The 21,513-nt window shown below is 37.3% G+C and overlaps 2 protein-coding genes across 5 annotated transcripts in view; both read left to right on the top strand.

Moving 5' to 3' along the window:
- The window catches only part of LOC135683907 (uncharacterized), a 36,734-nt gene extending 22,630 nt beyond the window's left edge, over positions 1-14,104 (top strand). For all 4 annotated transcript variants that reach the window (XM_065199296.2, XM_065199295.2, XM_089109198.1 and 1 more), the window contains 4 exons: positions 2,479-2,651; positions 3,502-8,628; positions 9,101-10,294; positions 10,733-14,104. In XM_065199296.2, coding sequence (XP_065055368.2) covers positions 2,479-2,651; positions 3,502-8,628; positions 9,101-10,294; positions 10,733-10,786 — 6,548 coding nt within the window. In that variant the 3' untranslated portion in view covers positions 10,787-14,104. The remainder of the gene's footprint in view (positions 1-2,478; positions 2,652-3,501; positions 8,629-9,100; positions 10,295-10,732) is intronic.
- Positions 14,105-14,272: 168 nt separating this feature from the next.
- LOC135683646 (MORN repeat-containing protein 3) lies at positions 14,273-17,169 on the top strand. Its single transcript, XM_065198959.2, has 5 exons — positions 14,273-14,581; positions 14,962-15,116; positions 15,663-15,822; positions 16,057-16,241; positions 16,798-17,169. Exons 1-5 carry the CDS (start codon positions 14,437-14,439, stop codon positions 16,864-16,866), a joined length of 714 nt encoding a protein of 237 aa, XP_065055031.1. The 5' UTR covers positions 14,273-14,436; the 3' UTR covers positions 16,867-17,169.
- The last annotated feature ends 4,344 nt before the right edge of the window (positions 17,170-21,513 follow it).

Genomic DNA, 21,513 nt, shown 5'->3' with positions numbered 1-21,513 from the left:
CTGGCCCCACCTATCAAACGGCAATAGGGGCGGTTGACCCCCTGCGCCCCCTACCTCCGGCGTTCCTTAAGCACGTATATGTTTCGTTCAGCGATGTTGTTACTTGAAAATGTGAATTAACACTATATCATTATGAATTTCCGTCAATAAGCAATTTTCTATCAATCTTTTTTGTCCGTGAATAGCTTGACTGATTTCATATACCCAACAGAGAACTTTCAACACAAATGCAATAATATAGGGCGTGGCTGTAGGTGTGGCCTTGTCTGTGGCTTCTAGAAATTCCCTACAGCACAGCACAGCCTTAAAATCTGAATAAAGTGTAAGCCATAGGAGCTTTCAGAGTCCTACAGCTTGTTCATACATTCTGCTTCGTTTTAACTGTTTATCCCGTTACATCTCCGTTACATCATTTTGTCCTTTTCATTCTCCAAATTGTAGAAGTGGCGGGTGTAGAGCTAGTACTTTTATGAATATTTACTCTCAATTATTTACAAGCTTAACGAAAGGGTAAAGTTTACGACACGCTCAAGTTAATTGATAGAAATTAGGCTATTTGGTAACCTAGAATGACAATGCTCTGATGCTCTGTATTTCTCCAGTGACGTTATACAAAAGAAAAGAAAACGGAGAGAAAGAACTTTTCAAGTTCATGTAACAACCCAGGCACAGGGATAGGAAAAAATGAATTCACGATAAACATAAAGAAATTACATTATGTACTTTGATTTATGCATTTTTTCTTGTGCTCTTGAATAGCTGAAGCTGCTCTTCATACGTCGTAACTCTTCTGATGCCTTTGGGTGTGGCTGTTATGAGTCAAGGCATTTGGCTTCCCCAGTCCGTATAGTTACCGAGCATACCCATCTACTTACATTCGCTTATTATCATTATTCTGCAAATAACTAGACAGGGGATGGCGCTGTCATTTAGGCCGGTTTCTACTTGGTTCGCTCTTGTCGCGCGACTTTCGCGAATGCATATTGGAGCAGGCGAAAATTGAACTTGCTTATTCGCTGCGAATGCCATTCGCTGAGTAGTTCAACTCATTGCACTACTGAGCGACTGGTCGCGTTCGCCGATTCGCTGATTTGTTGATTCGCTTTCACCAAATCGCGCCCGGCCTTAATGGACTCAGTTGTCCGCAGGAACGCTGCACAAGATTGTGGCAGGAGGGGTAGTGTTAGTGCTAAGGGCAAATTGTAGAATTTTTCTAATAACATGGTGGTAACATATTAAAATGTTAATGGATATGGGCCACCCATACAACTGGGTTTTTTACCATCAAAATTCTAAACGTAGAGAAAAGGCTGATTAAATTAAATGGGTATTAAATGGCCTTGTCACTATTCACAATGCTTGGTTTTCTAAAAGTCATGGCTGTTATAAATGGGCTGGTTGTAAAATTTTGATATTGCCCGTTTTAATACCAATTTATCCTCTTCAGGCTCCTGAAGTACTTCTAAGGGAACAAGACTGTTCTGTATCTACTTTTCTCTTTGCCGCTCTCCTTTTGTGGCCCATCTTGTCACAGACAAACTTTTCAACCTTTGCCTTTTTGTGCTGGTGTTATCATCTTTGCAAGATTGTCAAATGGAAATCAACATAACGAGAGTGGTTAAAGTGGACATCAATTATTGATAAGATTATATAATCTTTTCGTGGATGTCGTATATTTCAGGGCACTTCTTGCCCCTCTGCCCCTCTTCGAAGAGGGCAGGAGGGGCAGCTGCCCCCTCAGCCCCCTCCCAGTGTAGGCGCCCCTGGTTGTCCGTACCCCATCAATCTGAACTTGCAACTTTACATTACGAACTGTCAATATAGAGGAGGTTTCTGGTTAACAACAGCTTGTTTATTTTTTATCGACTAATTTTCTTTCCTTTGAAAATCCTTATTGTTTACAGTTTTCTTGTTTAAACTTCAAAGAAAATCTTCTTGCTTCAACCTGTGTCATAACATGATAACAATGATAGTTGTCATGGCAAACAGTTGTAACCTAACGAATTTTCACGAAGAAAAGGACGGCCAACGCAGTTAGAATAATAAGAAAAAATCAAGCTGTGGATAACATATTTTATAATTGTATTTTTAAAAAGGTACCTGACAAAATTTGAGAAGAGGTCGTCAAAAATTGTTGTTCCTCTTTATATTTAGAAAAATAACCCAAACATTATTCAATTCACGGTCATTATTCCTTGGGGGTTAATGACATTATGGTTTAGTTACCTCTTTTGTATATTGTTAATTGTATATGGTATATGATACTTTTCTTGCCTGTCTCTTTTGCACTAAGATGCAGGTTTTCTACCTAATTTCCCAAAACAGCCAATGAAAGGCTGACATAGTTTTCCTGATCTATTACTATGTTCAAATGTTTATCATATGAAACATTTATTTATCAGATATGCTTAATTGCTAATCCATTTTCAATTTGAATAAAAATGATATCTTAATTCAATGTTTGCGTTCTTTACAAAGGGTATCACCAGAAGTGTCACAACCCTGTCATCCCTGCTAAAGCTTTAGAATACGAAACTCCCTGGCATTGTACGTTTTGCATGAATGGAGCAAAGAATCCACACATTGAAGAAAATCCTTTTTGTTTGACTAAAAGGAAAACTTTCGACAAAATTACCAACAAAGAACAAACAGTAAGTCATACTTTTATGTATTTTTTATCATTTGTGAGAAATTTTCTCCAAATCGCTTCACTCATAAAGTATTTTAAACTTTCATAAATTTTTTTTATAAAAATTTCGTAAAAATTTCATAAAGTTTTTAATCCGGTAGCGTAAAGCAGTTTAGGCCACTTTAGCTAGATAACTAAGGGTCCCGGCCAAAAAAAGGCCCCAAATTATTCTCATATCCTTGTTTTTAAGACTTCGCTCAAGTTCACCTTATTTCAAAAACTTTTAAAGTTTTTCAACTCAAGCTTCTATTACTCGGCTCCCCCTAGTTAAGGAAAACATTATCATTTTCTTATCTTGTTATTTTGTTTGACATGCTCTACAGTGTTGGATAGGACTTTCTTGCAGTGCGTAAATAGGGGTCTGTCTCATTTTTTTCCTTAGGGCCTCAGCTGCCTCCGCTACGCCTCTGTCTAAATCCACTTTCAAATTCACTCCTTCCACTGTTTTCGGAGCTTAATGTTACAGCTTTGGCTAAAAGTATAATTTTTCAGTTGATTTTCAGTTGATTTTCAGAGACTCTTAAAAGTATTAGTGCTATTCTAGTTTTTAAAACTAAACACTAGTTTTTTCGGTCAGAACACAAATACCTTGTAAGTATGTAGTTGGAAGTATAACCGCAAACTATAAACACAGTACATTGCATTTTCTTTTTGTCTCTCTCAAAATATCACCATCCTGATTTCATGTTTTGAATTTTAGTTTAGTTTTGAATAACCTGTTATTGCAGGCATTGCTTTTGTTTTCTATGTTGTTTTATCGTCATTTGCCATTCTTCACTTCTGGTACGTCAGCTAGCCGCTTTATTTTCTAGCCTGAAAGAAACCAAGAAAGATCTTCTAAAATATATAAAGAAGCAGAAGAGCCATTCAATCATCATACGAAAGGAGGTAGGAATAGCGGAGGCCCGAAGGATTTATCTATGAATAAAAGACAGAATTATAATGAACGCGAAAGTAAAACACTTGAAAACAAATGGTATCGACCTCGTTGTGATGAGGAGGTGGTTCGTTTCAATGTGACTGGCAGCCGAAGTCGGGAAGATTCTTACAGGGCAAGAGTTAATGGCTTCAAACACCACAGCAATATGTGGATAATTGGTAGGCCTAACGCAGCACAGGCAGTACAACAGTACAGTCAAAGACCAAATAGTAGCAGAAATAATGAAAATATAGCGAAAAGAAGGCATCTTCCATTGGATAAACATAATAGGGGATTTCGAAAATCACAAGAAAGAACTGGGAGACAGAATCAAAAAAGTAGTTTAAGGGAACGAATGGCGAAGCGCTATGTTCCTATGATACGCCCCTACATGAATACCAAAAAAGCAGAGGATGTCAATAGAAATTATAACTGTGATAGAAATAATGTTTGGAAGAAAAATGACAGTGAACAGGAAAAATTACCAGGAAGGATAATTAAGCAGGTAGAAGAAGACGAACTTAAAAGGAAGAAGCACCAAAGTATAATTGTTGATGGGGATTTGAAAGAAAAGGATGTCGCGAGAAGGAGGGAAAAAGAACCAGGTTGTCATTTATTCGTCAAGAAGCTACCCCAAAGCCGGGGACCAGAAGCAATCTTTAAGTCAGGTGGCAATGCACAAATTAGGCATGACCGAACTTTTCCTGGATCGAATAGACAATTGACAATAAGTGCAAAGGAGCTCCCTAATCGGGAAGAATCGAAATCGGTGGAATCGGGGAAAGAAATGTGTAGCCAAAGCATAATTGACTCGTCAGATCACGTGAATAAGAGCAAAGGATTATCAGCTGATCCTAATATAGATGCATTAGGAACATCGAATCAAAGTTCGGCATTTTCTTTCATCAAAAAGTGTTTCACAGAAAAACCAGGAAGTATGGACAAGCATCGGTCAGAGCTCAAGACTGACTACAGAAAGTTTCGGGCAGAGGGAGTTGAGGAAGGCCATTTTCAATGTAGACACTCTGACGCTTGCAAAGGAATGTCAGATAAGAGCTCCATGCTAAAACAGACATTGCAAGAAAAGGTGACTTTAGATGTTTCCCAAAGTACTTTGCGCTGTAAAACTGCAGATAAGTCCATGATGCATGAAGAAGAAGCCACAGAATTTAAAGGCACGTTAAGAAGCAAATACAAACGCTGCACCAAAGATTCTTCTACGGATAAAGCTGAAACTGATAGATATGGCATTAAAGAAATTGCCGAGGAGAACTATACTGAAAGAGAGGATATCAGAAACAGGACAAGTAGCAACGACAAAGAGACTGTTGATAGAGTTTTGAGCCGGCATAGTGCTGTTGAGTCCCCTGGTATAAGTCGAAGAGATTCTCAACGAACTGAACATACCAAAAGGGGCAGTATTTTAGAAAATAGGGCGATTGATAGTTCAAAAGAGACTAATGACTATCTATTCTCTATGAACATGAAAAAGGAAGATGGTATGAAATTAGATAACTGCACTGACCAGTCTATTAAAGACATCAAGACTGAGTGTAAATTATTTGGAGGTGACGAGCTTGAAAAATGTGGGGTTAAGCAAGAAATTGTTGGAAATGATATAAAGATTGAACCACGGGAATTAGAAGCTGATCAATTCACACTAAAACTGCACCCAGCTAAGATTTTGCACAGTCCCAGTGAACTTTTACAAAATGAAGATGAAAACAGCCATAACATAGACATGGCTAGCAAATATGACGATCAAACTAAAAATGAATGCTTCCTGAATGGTCTTCCTTTAAAGGATGCTCAAGAGGCGGATTCAGTCATCGACCAGGACCCTTGCTCTAAAAATAGGGAAGACTTATTTGTGCAGTGTGCTGATAATGATGGTACGTTTTTCGGCTTTCGAATTTCTGAAGTATTCTCTCTAAAAAGTGGACCCAGCCCAATTCTAAGTCTATCGCCAAGCCCATTGCTCAAAGTTACCAAAAATAAACGCGCGGATCAATGTGGAAATGTGCAGAAATCAAAAGAAGAAAATTTTGAAGCACATAATGCAAGTCAAGATCAGATGAAAGCATGTTTAGATGAAGGTAAACAAGATCTATATACATCAAGTGACAATGAAGAGAGACCCGTTGATGGAAATTGTCATGTCAACGAGGAAGCTCTTTCAAGTGGCATGGAGGAAGAACAAATGACTCCAGGGAAAAGTATTCCCAAAGAATCAGCTATGGCCTTGTCCAAAAAGAGGAATTTAGAATTGATGGGAAATGTTCATGATTTGACTAAACCTGTAGACAATTCACTTCAGTCTGAACCCGCACAGACATCTGTATCAGAACAGTCTCATTCAGAACATAAAGGCAAGAAAAAGTCGAAAAAGGCAAAGTCAAATGCTAGCAGTCCAGTGAATGCTAATATTTTTGATCGAATTTCAATGGACCTTCCCCGTCACAACTGGCTAATAGAGCGACTAGTAAATGAAAGGAAGCTAGGGAGTGACGATTTTCGGGGGGATGAGAATCTGCAGAATGAGAACAGAGATACAGAAAAGAAACCGAGAAGGATTAAAAAGAGATTGCGTCTGTCGAGCAAGAGAAAAAGCTCCGATGGAGATGGGCCAGAAAATGAAACATCAGAAACAAAACCTACACAAGTTGAAAGTCATTCAAACTTGAGCAAAGCCCAAGTTAGTGACGAAAATACACATAGGTGTGACCCTTTAGCGATTTCTGACACAGATCAAAAGTTTGACTCTGATAAGATAGAATTGGATTCTCTCAATTGGGCTAATACGATGAAGAATAACACCATGGAGTTGAATCGTCATTGCCTGTCTCTGGGAAAAGAAGAGGCGGTTGGAGAGACTGGCGAGGAAGAGGACAGCACAGTCTCTGAAAGCGTAGAATCACACTGTCGAAGTGGAGAGGAATGTGACGTGGTTGATTTTGCTAAAACTGAATTGGAGCAAAAGAGTGTTATTCGTAAAAAGCCAGAAAGAGATGTGACTCTTTCTGAAAGTGTAAACGTAGAGGTAAAATTGACTTCAGGAAATGGAAATTTGACGATAAAACAAGCATTTTCTGTTGCGAGTTTACATGGAAACCAAAAAGCTGACGGTGAAAAACCAAACCTTGACAAGATGGTGAAACTTGAAAACATGTTGCCTCAGGAACCTGAACGAAACTCATCTTTGAAAGTTTCAATATCAATGGCTCGCCTAAGTCCAAATAAGGTCGGTTTGTCACCTGTCAATCAAAATAGAGAAACCGAAGACAAAAACGAAAGGAGCTCTTCTCATGAAGATGAAACTCAGAAACAAAGAGCAAACATCGTGTTAACTTCAAGGCAAGGAAAAATATCCAATATTGTTTCGCCTTTCATTTTGAAAAGCAAAATCAAGACTGAGGAAGATGAAGCTACTGGGCGCTCGGGCGATAGTACCTTGGAGACGCAATGTTATCCTAACAGAATCAAAACAAAAGAATTATCCAAAAAACAAGAGCTTGATTTGAACGCAACGGATAAGCTTAATGATATTGGCAAAATTTCAGAAAAGCATTCACTTGGCTTACACCATCTTGAAATTGATAGGCAGGAAAGTGGCGATTTAGTTAGACCATTTTATTCAGAAAATAAACCATTGAAAGAGAAGCCTCTAAGCAGTTGTAGCGGAAAACAGCAAATATCTGTCAATGCACTTGCTACTGATTCATTTTCAACCAAAGGAGACAAAACATCGCCAATGACAAAAGAGCCCTCAACTGAAGACTGCAAATTGTTCCAAAAGTCGAACAGAGAATATCCAAGCTCATCGATAAATAGAGCAAATAATTTGAGTAACGGCAATATTTTGTTGCCTTTGAAAGCTGCTATTACAGAGCAAAATTTAAATCGTGAAACGCAAAATTTTATTTCCCCAGAAAAGAAGCCCACCTTTGATGGAATCTATCAAATCCAAAAGCACAGTAGTCCTGATAGAAAGCGGGACCAGCTTGGAGGGACAAGTAGCAGTAAATTTGTGGATAGAAATATTATCAGCTCTAGTAACATTTGCGCCAATAGCTCTTATTTTGATGTGATAAAAAATATTGTCCCTACAAGTGATTTTGGATCAAAGCCCAGAGAAGAGGTGCAATTTTATGTAAGAAATTCATTAAGAAGAAAACTGGAACAAAATCAACGAAATTTATCTGTCCCCCCTGATGCACTCAACAGCGTGGAATCTAATTTTCACCCAACAGCAAAGAACGTAACTTCGGGTGACGTAAATGCTTCGAATCACATGCTCTACAATCGAGAAGAGATTCCGTTTAAAAAGCAAAGAATAGCTACAGGTACAGAAAGAGCTGATATTAGAAGTTTCAGCAATGATCAACAGTCAAGGCCCTCTAGTGAACAACGACATGATTCGCGTAAGAGCCATCACGCAGCCTCTCCACAACTCAATAGCATCGGTGCTACTATTCTCGGTATAGTCAAAGATGATTCGATCTCTGCTGCAACCAAAGACCAGTTACTTGCATATTGGCGAGATGTCAAATGTAAAGCAGTGAATGATCAACAGTGTTTTGATAATGCATCAATTGATGGTCCTTCGTATTTCAATTCTAATCACGAAAGAAGAAGTAAGTCTGTAAGTCAGCTGTCGCCATATGCGTCATATCATGGGCTCAGAATTAAAGATGGGAACAATAGGAAATCGCGTACAATGAGTGACTCTGCCCAAGGATGGGGCATTCCGTGTTTACCTACGTCCCCAAATCGAAATATAACCACTGTATGTACGAGAGAAGTAGAACGATCATTGGAACCAAGAGGCTATCCGGATCATGGATCAGCTGTGACCAACGGCCATGGTCCTGTAAATCGCAATCAAAATTTGCTGAAATGCTGCCCAGTGGAAGGAGAGATCACAAGAAATAACCAGCCAGATAGAAGACAAGTGCACGTTGAGAGTGTTGATCTTCTGAATGGGCGCGGAGGAAGTATTAATATCCTCCCAGGAAGAAAGGTGAGATCTTTTCTTTTCAAAATTATAAGCGAAAAGTCTACATGATAAGCGTTTTCTTGTCATTTCTTGGCTGGCATTTCTTGTCTTGGCTGGCATTTCTTGTCTTGGCTGGCATGGCTGGCATTTCTTGTCTGCTCCAAAAAACATTTCTCTTCACTTGACAATTAATAGTCGTAAAAAAATTCACTATATCTGTTTACTGTTCTTATTTCTTAACCCTGGTCGTTTGACTTGTAAAAGAAAGTGCTTTGTAATGAACAGTAAATACGATTAGATCGGAATTTTTTCAGAAATCTTTAATAACGTCTAGATACTTATGCCAGGAAATCTGTGTCTTTAAATGTGGTCTTCGTGAATGATTTTCCTTATTTGTCGTTTTATTTTGCTATTTGCATGATCCTTTGCATAAATGAAATTTCATTAAAACTTAGGCAAAATAGTAAATTTCCTGGTTTTTACGTCTGTTCAATAGATTGCGGACCCAATGATGGTTAGACACAAAAGCAGCTCTTTCAATTGCACTGAGATGCCTTTCCTTCTGGAAAATCGGAAAAGAAAGATTGTAGAGCCACCTCAAAATAGAATTTTTCAGCCTGGTCATACAAGCGCAACCTATGTCGATACCAGTGACATAGCGTTTAATCGTGGAGAGAGTCCCTCCTTGGGAGTTCAGCAGCACAGTCCCATGGACTCATCTAGGTCTTGGTCTACTGGCTATCAGGCAAACACCCTGAAAGTCTCAGTCAGAGAGGAAAGTGGCTTTAATAGGCTGCCTTTGAGTGATGCTCGTCGCATACCTGGACAACGAAATGAGATTCAGTGCAAGAATGTGTATTCATCTTATCCTGAAGGCTATCGCAGTGACAACCCTTCAATGGTTAAAGGAGATACCCAGCATAGATACATGTTCGAAACAGGTATCCACTGGCCGCATGAAAGTAATCATGGTCAGACACGAGAAAGGTTCGTTGGACATCATGGTCTTGACAAATACCGTACGATCCGAGAATCACCACCGAATTATAATAAGAGACCGGAGTATCAGTTCGAAATGGCGCAGCAATATCAACAACATCGACAAACGGAAATGCTGCCACAGCGAAATATACAGAACAGGGAGCCTGTTCAACGTTTAGAAGACAAGGAAACTCAGAAACAGCATCACCAGAAAGCAGCGTTTTTAAAGCGTGTAGAACAATTTCAGTCTGACTATCAACAACAACAAAGAGTGCTGAATCATGCATCATCATATGAACATGAACAGCAGCAACATCTAAATGCTACCTCTTTAGAGCATCAGTATGAGCGAGAAGTGATGGTTCCACTACTTAATAACCCGCTACAACACCCCATGCCTGAACGACATCTCCAGACATTGCCAGGTCAATCACAGCTGTCCCCAGGAAGTTTTCAACGCATACTGCCTTATCCAGTTTCAAACGATACGTCGCTGTATATCCATGAAAGTCCAAATGAGACTGGCATTTTAGAAGGAAAGCTGGTTTCAAGAGCTTTGCCTCGTTTTCGATCAACAGATAAACTGTCTACTGATGCCCAATTTAGTGACGGAAGACCTAGGAATCTCCTGTGTCAGCTTTGCAAATCAGCTGCTAAATTTGTCTGTTCAAGATGCAGGACTGCTACGTACTGCAGTGACCGATGTCAGGTAAGCATATAAATTGCAACAAACTGCGGAAGTTAGTTAAAATTTCCTACATTCATATCCAGTATAAAATCACCAGGATACCAAGATTTCTCGATTGGCAACTTAAATTTTCGCTGGAATCTTTGGTAATTAATTCTATAATAGCCATTTTATGACGAATGAATAATCACTGAAATGCCTTGGCTTTGTCTTTGTCGTTTTTATGCCATCGATGCCTTAAAGACATTCCTACAAGATAAAATTAACATTAGTCTTATCTCCTATTTTGGCAACTCTGTCGTTTGCAGGAACCTTTTTCTTTACACCCTCAGCCTATCTTTACCTCGAAATGTTCTGACATAGCATTGCTGAACAAAACAGCTTTTTCTCGCTAGAGTGTTTCAAGAGTGCTATAATACAACTGTTTTGTTAACCTTTATTTCTCTTGTTTGGTTACAGGTAGAGGACTGGAAAACTCATGGTAAAAGATGCAAAACAGTTCCAAAAAGCTAATTCAGTCATTGGTATTGGAGGTTTCATCACATTTTAAAAAACTCAAAAATTATACGCCTTTTACAAAAAGAAATTGCATTCGCCGTCAAGATTTTATTGGTTACAGTTAATGGGTCAATGAAGAAAATTTCAGTTCCAAAGCAGACACAATTGAATATTTTTATTTTTTAGAAGATGAATTTTAACTCTTCAACATTCCAATAGAGTTTAAATAAAATGGAAGGGAGTGGAATTTAGTATAAACACGAAAGGGGGGCTGGGCCCAGACGTTTTCACAAGCACACAAAATTTCTCCCAAAATCGCACCCAGATAATAAAAGGTTTGTTTCTTTCTTTTTACACAAAGCTGTTTAACTGGCCAGTGTTTTACAAAAACCTTGTTTAAAACTGAATATTTAGGATTGTTGTATCAGAAAACTAATATCTAGGAAAATTTTCAACCAAATTGAATAAATCAAAAGCTACTGGCCAAAAAATTAAACAGTTATAAGAAAATCGAAAAATTTCACACTTAAAGTATAAGCCGAGCAGACATTGTATTTTTAACTTGCTGGGGTTTAATATCGGTTTTGCAAAATTTTAAGATAAACTGGAACAGGTATATTGCTAACTAAAACATTAAGATGTTCGTTTTTAATAAGACAATTGTTTTGATAACTGTAAGATTTTGATAACTCGTTCGATAAAAAGTAAGTTATGTTTATGAGAATCTAATTCGTTTTTAACCACAAATGAAATATTGATATCGAAATATTACGTTGTTCTGTCCTTTAGATTTTCTTGCTGAATTTTCAAGATGGTTACTGATAAAAGCAATGCAAAAAAGCTAGCATAAAAAATTCAGTTTAATGAAGCAAAGACTGCCATTGAAGTGAATTATCAGGAGCAAGGATGACTCAGTGGTTAGGGTCATGGACTAAAATTCAACGGTCTGGGGTTCGAGTTCTTCATATGACCAAACGCCAGGGGCGGATTTAAGCAACAATGGTTGGGGGGGGGGTGTGTTAGACACTAATTTTTGTGCCACACACTTCAGGTCACTGGTAAATGATGGAAAAGCCCATTTTTAAAATTTGGTTTTTAACTGTGGTGTAGCCAGGTTTGGAAGATTGGTAGGCCAAAGAGGAAGATATTTTTGCTTATCACACCCCTAAGAATTTGGGAAAACACCCATTTTGTGAATGTATTTGAAAATGCCATGGCATTTTTACTTGGCAGTTTCCCTTTATTCAACGTCATAGGTGGCTGATCATATTCTACAACTGTCTATTTCCTTCACAATTCCACTAATGTTTATATCCTTATCGTGTAAGGCGATTGTGAATCTCTACGTGTAAAAAGTGATTTTCCAAAGCTGTAATCAAATATCTAAAAAAATTAACAGTAGTTTTTTTAGGATTGGACTGCTTTAGCATTTTAGTTTCTATTTTATCAGGAATGTCTCAAGAACGTGAAGGCTTTTCTATACAAACCCCAAAACGAGGGGATTTATCAAACATTGAGGCTCTCCTGCGAAGTGAGCAGAAAATATATTTGCGATGATGCCCTTGAGATCAGCTTAAAATACATTTGAAAATATCCCCCCCCCCGCCCTCCTCGCTATGCTACTGACAAGAAGATAAATACTGATAAGAATATATGAAGTAAGATCTTGGCGTTACTTTGTTACTATTGACTACCAATGAATGATTTTTACCGAATAAAACAAAATTTACTGAAGGACACAGAACTATCGGAGGGGGTGTCGCACCCCGTACACACCCCCCGCAAAATCCATCCCTGCCAAACGCTCACCTAGAGTGGAGGGAGTCGACATCTCTCTGTAATTCAAGACGTAGGAATCACGAGGTGTGGTCACATCAAAAGGAAGGACCAGGACACTGCTTTATAAGCATAGCTTCTAAGTGCTGCCTTTGGATGCTAAGTAGAAACTAACGCAAAAAAATATTTTGAAATTCCTCTGAAACTCTTCATAAAAACCATTAAAAAAGTCTCCCTGAAAAATTGCTTGTTTGTGCTATGACCCCAAATTTTGAGAAATTGTAATGCATGTCAGTTTTTCAAGCAATGTTTGAAACAATGTTTCATTTACTCATTTCAAAATGTCGATATAGGTTGATAAGTTGACCGATATAATAAAGCAAAAATTGAAACTAAATGAAAGTATTCATTGAAAAGAGAGACTGAAATGTCTGTTTTACGATATTATTCACGGAGAAGCTGTATGAATGTACAAATGGAATTAAAGCCCAGGGGGTCATTTGAAATTTTTGCATACAGAAGGGTCCATCCTATCATTATGGGTTAAAATTTTCTCCGACCTGATACTTTTGGGTACCTGATTTGACAATATACCTTTGTCATTTTAACCATAGCCTCTCCCAGGTTGAATTTCGTGGCGCAGTCTCTGATAGATCTAAAGGTTGAAGCTAAAGTTTTGCAGCGATAGCTTGGAGCGAAAGGGTAAAATACCCTCACATCAAGAAATTATCTTTGTATACGTTGCCAAAAACCTCTTGCACTTACACCAGCACGCAATTCTATTCTACCCCATTTCGGATTTTTGCAAATACAAGGCCTCCGACGAAGGGGGACCGGGGGGCCATAGCCATGCCCCCCCCCCCACTTTTTGGGAAACAATAGAGGTTTTTTCAAAATTCTTTGTTATGATTGTTAAATCTTCCCGAGCAAATTCCTTGTCGCTTATGTGTGATAACCACTGTGTGATAATCAGGGCCGTCGCGAGGCCAGCCTTGTTGGGGGAGGTTGACTACAAATTTACCCGATTAAAAAAATTACCTGAATTTCTTTAGTTGCTGACATAAACTTACATTTTTATATGATAATGAAGGACTTTCCTTATAGTTTTGTTAAATCTGTATATCGGGGCCAGCAACGGAGATAATTACTACTTGTGGTGACATGGTTGCCGCCGAAGGACTAGAAAATTTTCTAATGTCTTTGTTGCTTCTAGTTCCCTGGAAAACGCACCCTTTAAAGCAAATTTTACTAAAGCAATCCTCCTAATCCTAATGAAAGTTCTTTTATTTTGCAAACAAATTGAACAGCAGATTGGTACAATTTTGCCGTGCTCTTGCAAATACCATGTTGTCACGTTTCTTCTAAAGCTAGGTAACAAGCAGCACTGGTTGTCAATTTAGATCCCTCTTTCCCTCTTAGCATTCCTTTTTAATGTTAAAAAACGGAGCGATTCTGAGCGCAATCACTACTTTTGCTTGATTCTTTGTTAATTTTAAGACATGAAAGTCTCTGCACTACCGAAAGCGTTTCTTCCACTGAGCGGATTTTACCTGAAATTTCCTATTGGGATACTATTGGGAGGAGGGGTCCCGCGACGCCCCTGCCAACCTCCTCGACAACTCCTCGACCAGTGCATAACAACCATAACAACAACATCAGAAGCAACAACAGCAACAGTCAGAATAGTGTTGCTAAGGAACGCTTTCACATCAATGTATGTCAGGAAATCCTCCTGGACTGTGTCCTGGAGCTCTGAAACCCTAAGCTGTGTAAAATTTTAAAGCAGTCAGGAAGAGGGCATATGCGAGTCAGCGTTTAATTTAGAGTTTATTTACATTTTTCCAAGAATATATGCACATCATAAATTGCTGTCGATAACTGAACACGAAATGCCTCTGCGAAAGCAGTCGAAGGACTTTCAACCTCTGTGGAAGGAATGGGACCAAAGCGCCCAGAAGGAAGGCCAAAGGAACACTGTGTATTTTGTCAATGGTGATCAATACACTGGTGAATGGCAAAATAACAAGAAAAGTGGTGGGTAAAATAAATTTAAACATCTTTAGCGGTTAAAAAATGAAAACTGAACTGAACTGCAAAAAATGTTGTATCGACTAGAATATATTTGAAGTTGAAGCCTGTTAGTGCTCGATTCGATCTTCACAAATGCTTGGCTGTAAACATGCTTTTTCAAAAGATGAATCATCTTTTAGTTTAGTTTTTGTAAAATTATCAACACATTTGTGCGTAATGTCTCGCACAATTTGCCTAGCTAGGACTCAACCCCTTGATAATGGTAGCATAATGGTAGCAACTATCTTATGTTAATGTACCTACATTAACATACACATAGGAATTACGTACAGTAGCTAGGTTTTTTGATGCAGTCGTCTTAAGTCTTTTAACCTTATCCTTAGGTAAAGGGACATATACATGGAAGAAAAAAGGTGCAATATATGATGGAGATTGGGCAAATGACAAAAGAAATGGCTATGGAACATATAGCCTTCCATTGCCAAATGGTGGATACAAGAAAGTTTATTCTGGCGGTTGGAAGGACGACAAAAGACAGGTAAATTTACAATTAATCTATGTTTATCATTTTCTAACATTGACTTAAAAAATTTACTAAGAATGATGGATCAACTATGCTAGATTAATTTTTTGTATAAGGTTACACCCTGTCCCCTCAACAATGTTTGACAATTCCATGGTTGCTGGTGCTAAATTCATAGGTGGAGTATGTTGTATAAGACATTTAGATCAAGAATCCAATCCTATACTGAAAGGTGAAGAAGAATCCAACAGCAGATATCTAGATAATTGTGTGCTCCAACCATTTTAAGCAATGACCAAAGACTTTAATTCAAATTTGTTTAAAAAAAAGACTTGGGGCTTCTGAAAAGGGTGTAAGAGACATATTACACCAGTATAAAAGGTGGGAGGGGTAATGGAAATTTTGTGTAAGGCTCTTTGGACACCTTCTGTTGCCACCATTGCTAGGTTTTTAATTAATCAAGTTAGCTTAAATTTTCTATGCTTTCTATATATACTGGTGTTAATAGTGGAGTAAGATATATTTCAATATTATGGATTTAATATGCAACTTGTGTTTTAGGGATATGGAACAAACTTTTATAAAGGGAATGAATACTTTGAGGGTGAATGGCATGAAGGAAAACGTAGTGGATGGGGTAGGATGTACTATGGAGATGGCTCAGTTTATGAAGGAGAGTGGCTTAATGGAATGCGTCATGGCAATGGAATGCTGCGCTTAGGTAAGACTCAATAGGAAAAAAACTATTCAATTTTCAGATCTGATGGCTCAATTTTTGTCTTCTTTCATTAGAAATATCACAAACCCAAAAACACAAAGAAAACCCAAAAACATATTGCAAAGACTGCTAGTGACATCATTCATAGATGTTTTCAATGTTTCTGAAAGTCTCACTTCAATTTTTTCATACTAAATTTTATGGTCACTTTCTAATTGATAATAATTTTTGTTCTAGCAAACGAGAATAGATATGAAGGCTCTTGGATTGAAGATAAGAAACATGGAGATGGAAAATTTTACTTTTTGGATACTGGACAATTATATATTGGAACATGGGTAGATGACATCCCAAAATGTGGAACATGTGAAGAATTTGGAAAAGATACAGCCACAAATCCATCTCCTTATACTCTGCCAGAGGTGAGAAGTTTTTTAAGCTGATTAAGCTGACAAATTGAAAGTACTACAAAAAGTTTGAAAGTGCCCATAAAGTGGATGAGTCATCCTTCATGTGTGGTGTGGAGAAGTCTGAAAATTTTGTTACAAAGCACCTCTACATGCCAAAAGATCTTCATTTTTGCAACAAAGTCTTTTTCCAAGGGTGTGCCTCCATGCTCCGCCATAGCAGGACCTCTGGTTGAGCTCCTTTTTTGCATTTGCAGCCTTTTTTTCATCCATCCAGAAGTAGGATAGATAATTCTTTGAATCTGGGCATAGAATTGAACTTTTGAAGTAAATTTTTCCTTCACAGGTAACAGGATTTTTAAAGATAATTAATAGAGAGTGCGGGAAAATAAACCACCCGAGCGAGGCTCAAACTCACGACCCCTGACTTTGTACGTACAAAGTCAGGGGTCATGAGTTCAAGCCTCGCTCGGGTCAGTTATTTTCCTGCACTCTCTATTAATTAAATGTTTCCTTCTATGTAAAAACATCTAGAACCAAACAAAACTGATTATTTTGTTTGTTTTTTCAGTGTACACTTGAGAGGCCAAAAGAAGTTTTAGAAGAAGCCAGAGCTGCAGCTCTAGAAGGACATGGTTGACTATGCCACACAATCTAATCAAAGAGAAGTGTACATATAGATTTTTTGGAATTTTTACAGTGAACATGCTGGTGTGAAGGACAAAGTGGTTGAAGATGAGGGTATCATTTATAGCTTACATTTTATGCTCTTCTGGTGCAATGGTATGTAAACATTTGCCAATGCCATGTTGTAAATAAAGTGACGATGGAAAATCATGATAAGTAAAATTTTGAGTTTATAAGAGACATTTCCGTTTTAAGATTTGATAAAATGATGTATAAATTTTTGTATGTATAACATATTTCAGCTTTGTTAAGAGAAGGCTAAACCACTGGATATTTATCTCAAATGTGAGAATTGAATCAATAGGAATGAAAATAGTTAAAATAAGTTTATTCATGGTAGTAAAAGAATGGGTTAAAGAACAAGTTATCAATGCTGCTGCTGAATTTTTCCTCTCTCCCCATCCCCAATAAAATTGTAATTACTTCATAAGGATACTTATGCTTTTAATCCCAACAAGACTTCTAATCCCAGCAACCAATCAATGTCGAAATTTAGGAAGACTGTAAAAGGGGAAGAGGAAGCAAGTTTGCAAATGCAAGGAGGTTCTGTGAAAGTGTTCCAACAATTTTAGCAAGCTGTAGTATTTTAAAAAGCTAGCCTGGTTTTGCATAGTGAAATCCAACAGGAAAAACGATATTTTCTAGTTGTGCCCATCTCATTTGATTTCTGTTTATTACAGAAGCTATTTACTTGACTTTTTTGGCGATCCCGAAAGTATAAAACTTAATCCTATGCTTGCCATACCAGTAGTTAGGTGGAACAATAGAAAATAAAATATCCTAATCTTGGATAGACGATTGGATCAGTATTGATGCGAAAAAATGTAAGTAAACTATTTTGACGCTTGCCTCGAGAAGTCTTCAACGGACATATATGCAGGAGCAAGAGAAAGTAAATATATTTAAAATATAAAAGTAATGTTGTGATGTCTGACAGCTGGTTTTCATAAAATGTTAAGTCTACATTGACATTTTTCAGTGCTTATAAAATGACAACAACATGCACAGTTTTAAACAATTAATTTGATAAAAAATTGTAAGCTTGAGTTTAAGCGAAACAATGAAAATTTGCTTGTTAGTAGGATCTTTACGAAATAAAACATAATAAAGACAAATCCATGGCTGCCAACCTGGTCTCTTGAAGGCATATGAGATAAGCATGGACTCCGACGCAGGTTGGAAAGTGGGGGGGGGGGGGGGGGAGTTCAAGGGAGATTTTAACAATCAAAGCAAAATAATTCTTAAAAAGCTCCAAAGTGAGGGGATCATGCCCCCCTTCGTCGGAGGCCCTGATAAGGTTGTGTGGGTGTAGGATCATTCGCTTGATGAAGAAGGCCACATTCAACCACTGCATACTTTTTTTAGCAAATGCATTACATTTTCTACTCAGTTGATGTTGCACATAAAGTGGATATAATGAAAACCATGGTTATTTTGCCAGCTGACTTATTTGACAGAAAAACCTCCATAGCGTTTGTTGAATTGCTTGGTTTTCCTTTATGAAGAGTACGGTATATGCAATTACGTATGGAATGAAAAGCAAAACATTTGCCAGTGCTCTCTCTACCTTCAGGGGCGTCGCCAAAGGTGGCACGGGGGGCTTCGCTCTTTTCTACCCTGCTATGTAAATAGCTTTAGTACAATCCATTTTCTTTTGATCGCTGCCAAAACTCTTGGAACCCTAACGTCAGTTTTCAAGAGCAATTTCGGTCAGCACCCTATCCCCCTTGGAAGGATGTTGGTTTTCTGGAATACTACACTTTAACTACAGTGCAACTAAAAATTTATAAAATAACTAACGGCCGTTTTCAACTCGACTTGTTGCAGAGAGGAACAGAGAGAAGACGCGACTTCTCTTGTCAGCACTGCGACCAAACAGCAACATGCTTCTACCAAAAAGCCTAACTCTAAAAGCCAAAACAGCCTATTTATATACATGTAAGGAAATTACCAAGTAATAATAACAACGAATAGCTAGATACACGTAAGACCCAAAACCAATAGAAAGCATTCATAAAAGAAACATCGAAAATTAATAGCAAATTGCGCGTCCCGGAAATAAAGTCTTTGCCAAATATTTTTCAAAATCCTTCGGTAGTCAAACTTCTTCAATATTTCTATGAATGACGTAGAATATAAGAAAATACCTTCTTCGTGTGACTTGTATGACATTTGCCTAAACTAACAGCATTGTTACTAGGGGGAGAGGAGGAAGAAGAAATATTTACCAAAACTATCAACATTGTTATGGGAGGGGAAGTAGGAATATTTTGGAAAATTACAGGTATAAAAATACAACGTCAATTGGATTTGCCATTTATAGAGCATCATTTCCACTGAAAGTCTAATTCTGACTGAGGTTGCGGCTTACCTTTCTGGGACCAAACCCTTTAAGTAGACGACTACTTTTGTTTGAGGATACGCCCTTTTCCAATTGCTCGGTATGAGCCCACATTATTTAAGCGTGATTTGTATACATAGTCCTCGAACTTAGGTAATATTAGAAAGGGTTGTGATAAACGGTAAAAATGACATATCCTGGCTCTCCAAGAAATTCATGTCAGTAAATGTACATCTAACTGCTCAATGCACAGCAAATTCATTTTCTGGTGATTAATAAAATTCTCCAAACCCTTTAGAGGAAACGACTATATTCTACATGCTTATGTAGAAAACAAAATTATTGACTAAATATATTACCTATTTCAAAAATAAATCTCTTCAAGTTCTTTTCCTAGACAATGAAATAACTTATTTGTATTTAATCACATTAACTCAGACAGAACATAAAAGAAGCTTCATTGCCCTTTGTCGGATTGAATGGAAGTTCTTTTAATTAATCACTTGAAAAATTTCTAGTTGTTTGTATGCTAAGAATTTTAAAGCAAACTAAGTGAAAATGTATCAATAACTTGGTCCACGACAACCTAAAATTTAAAACCAACTTCTAAACGCAAACTCTAATACTGCTGTCAGTAGAAAACAACAACAAGCTTCATTTGGGTTTTGGTGGCAGGAAATGATTATTCCAACTTGAAAAATGATTATAGGCTGTTAAGATTATAATGTAAATGCGGCTATGAGATAAATTTTAGAAGACACCGTTCTACTTCTATTTCTGCTTAGTTAAAAACCTTTTTCATTGCTAAGCAATTTATATTAAAGTCAAATTTATTCTCATGGAATTATCATGGAGAGAATTTTTAATTTAAAACGTCCCTGATGATAGCAATGGCATTTTTCTAGTTCTTTGGCTTGGAAGAAACGACTTTGGTCTTTAAAAAAAGAAAATACTGACTAATATAAGACATGTCTAGAGCTAAAAGAGCCATCAACCTCCCCCTCAAAGTAAGTTCGTTACAAAGACCCTAATGTTAACTCTTTTGCTATATGTGTCGTATACATGTACATAATATGCAAACAGGAATGCTTTCTTGTTCCTAACACTGTTTGATAATAACAAGCTGATTTAAAATTTGTTTTCTCTAACATGAAAATCATCATATTTTTCAACTTTGCCAGGCAAATCATGCTTGCTTAAGATCAAAATCCTCTCCGGAAAATTCTCGGGGTAAGGATTAAATTGTTAACTGCTTAACTGCGACGAACTTTAGGTTGGAGGATTGTGCTACCTCTACATCCCCCTTTCCTTTCCCAAGGACAAATAACAGTTGTTGTGTTTTTTAAACGTCATTGATATTTTATGCTACATCTATATACTGTATAACAACATATCTTATGTATTATTTCTTTATATATACTTATTCTAATGTCTGTTATACTTGTTGGTAAAAGTATTTTTGCTTATTCTAATGTATGTTATACTTGTTTGTAAAAGTTTTTTGCATAAGATGGTAATGCTTTAGGGTTTGGACAGAAAAGATTGATCAGGATATGCTTGACATGAAAAGTAGATAATCTGACTCTGAACAGTATTTGCTTACCTATTTGATGTTTTTGTGCTAGTATAATACTTGCAACATTCCTTCTTAAAAACTGAAATAAAGAATGCAAAGAGTTTCATAACTGCGGAGTAGCCTAGTACTAAGTTTTATATAGATTTTTTTATAAAAAATGATGAAAGTCATGTGCAGTTTGAGTGTAGCTATATTGATAATTCATTTATTTAGAGGTGTAAAATTTGAGTTAGGTTGCCAGATCTTCAGGCTTTAACCTAGTTTTGATGCTAAAATCGGGTCTGTTTTCCGACTCTTGATATTTATCTGTCGAAATTAGGCCATCGTGTGCTTAAAATTTATGCAAAAGTTAGAATGAAATAGTTTTTCCATTTTCTTTTTGTTAGATGTGCGAGAGTAGTTGTGGCCTTTTCAATTCATTTATAATTTTCATTTTCTCGAAACATAACTACTGGATACTGATTTTTGGCGCAGAAGCGTTTGAATGCTAATGAAGCCGAACATGAGATATTTTGTGGGTTTGCTGGCCATTTTGTAGAGATCATTGCATCGTTCAAGAAGGTAGTTTCTTTGCAAGGGAGCTAAAACTTGATATAATAAGTCTCATTGGAAACTATCTAATAATTGCTCGTGTACGAAAGTTGTTCAAGGCTTCGTGTACTGAAAAATGAGGATTTGACAAG

The sequence above is a fragment of the Rhopilema esculentum genome, chromosome 7 (genome assembly GCF_057945365.1).
Source record: "Rhopilema esculentum isolate cy_ngs chromosome 7, ASM5794536v1, whole genome shotgun sequence".
NCBI lineage: Eukaryota > Metazoa > Cnidaria > Scyphozoa > Rhizostomeae > Rhizostomatidae > Rhopilema > Rhopilema esculentum.
The sequence above is the reverse complement of the archived record's forward strand: the minus strand, read 5'-3'. Positions and strand labels throughout refer to the sequence as shown.

Excerpts from the sequence above, each read along its gene's own strand:
- LOC135683646 (XM_065198959.2), top strand. The coding sequence starts at position 14,437 with ATGCCTCTGCGAAAGCAGTCGAAGGACTTTCAACCTCTGTGGAAGGAA. Across the intron at positions 14,582-14,961 it reads GCAAAATAACAAGAAAAGTG|GTAAAGGGACATATACATGG; the intron begins GTGGGTAAAATA and ends CCTTATCCTTAG. Across the intron at positions 15,823-16,056 it reads CAATGGAATGCTGCGCTTAG|CAAACGAGAATAGATATGAA; the intron begins GTAAGACTCAAT and ends TTTTTGTTCTAG.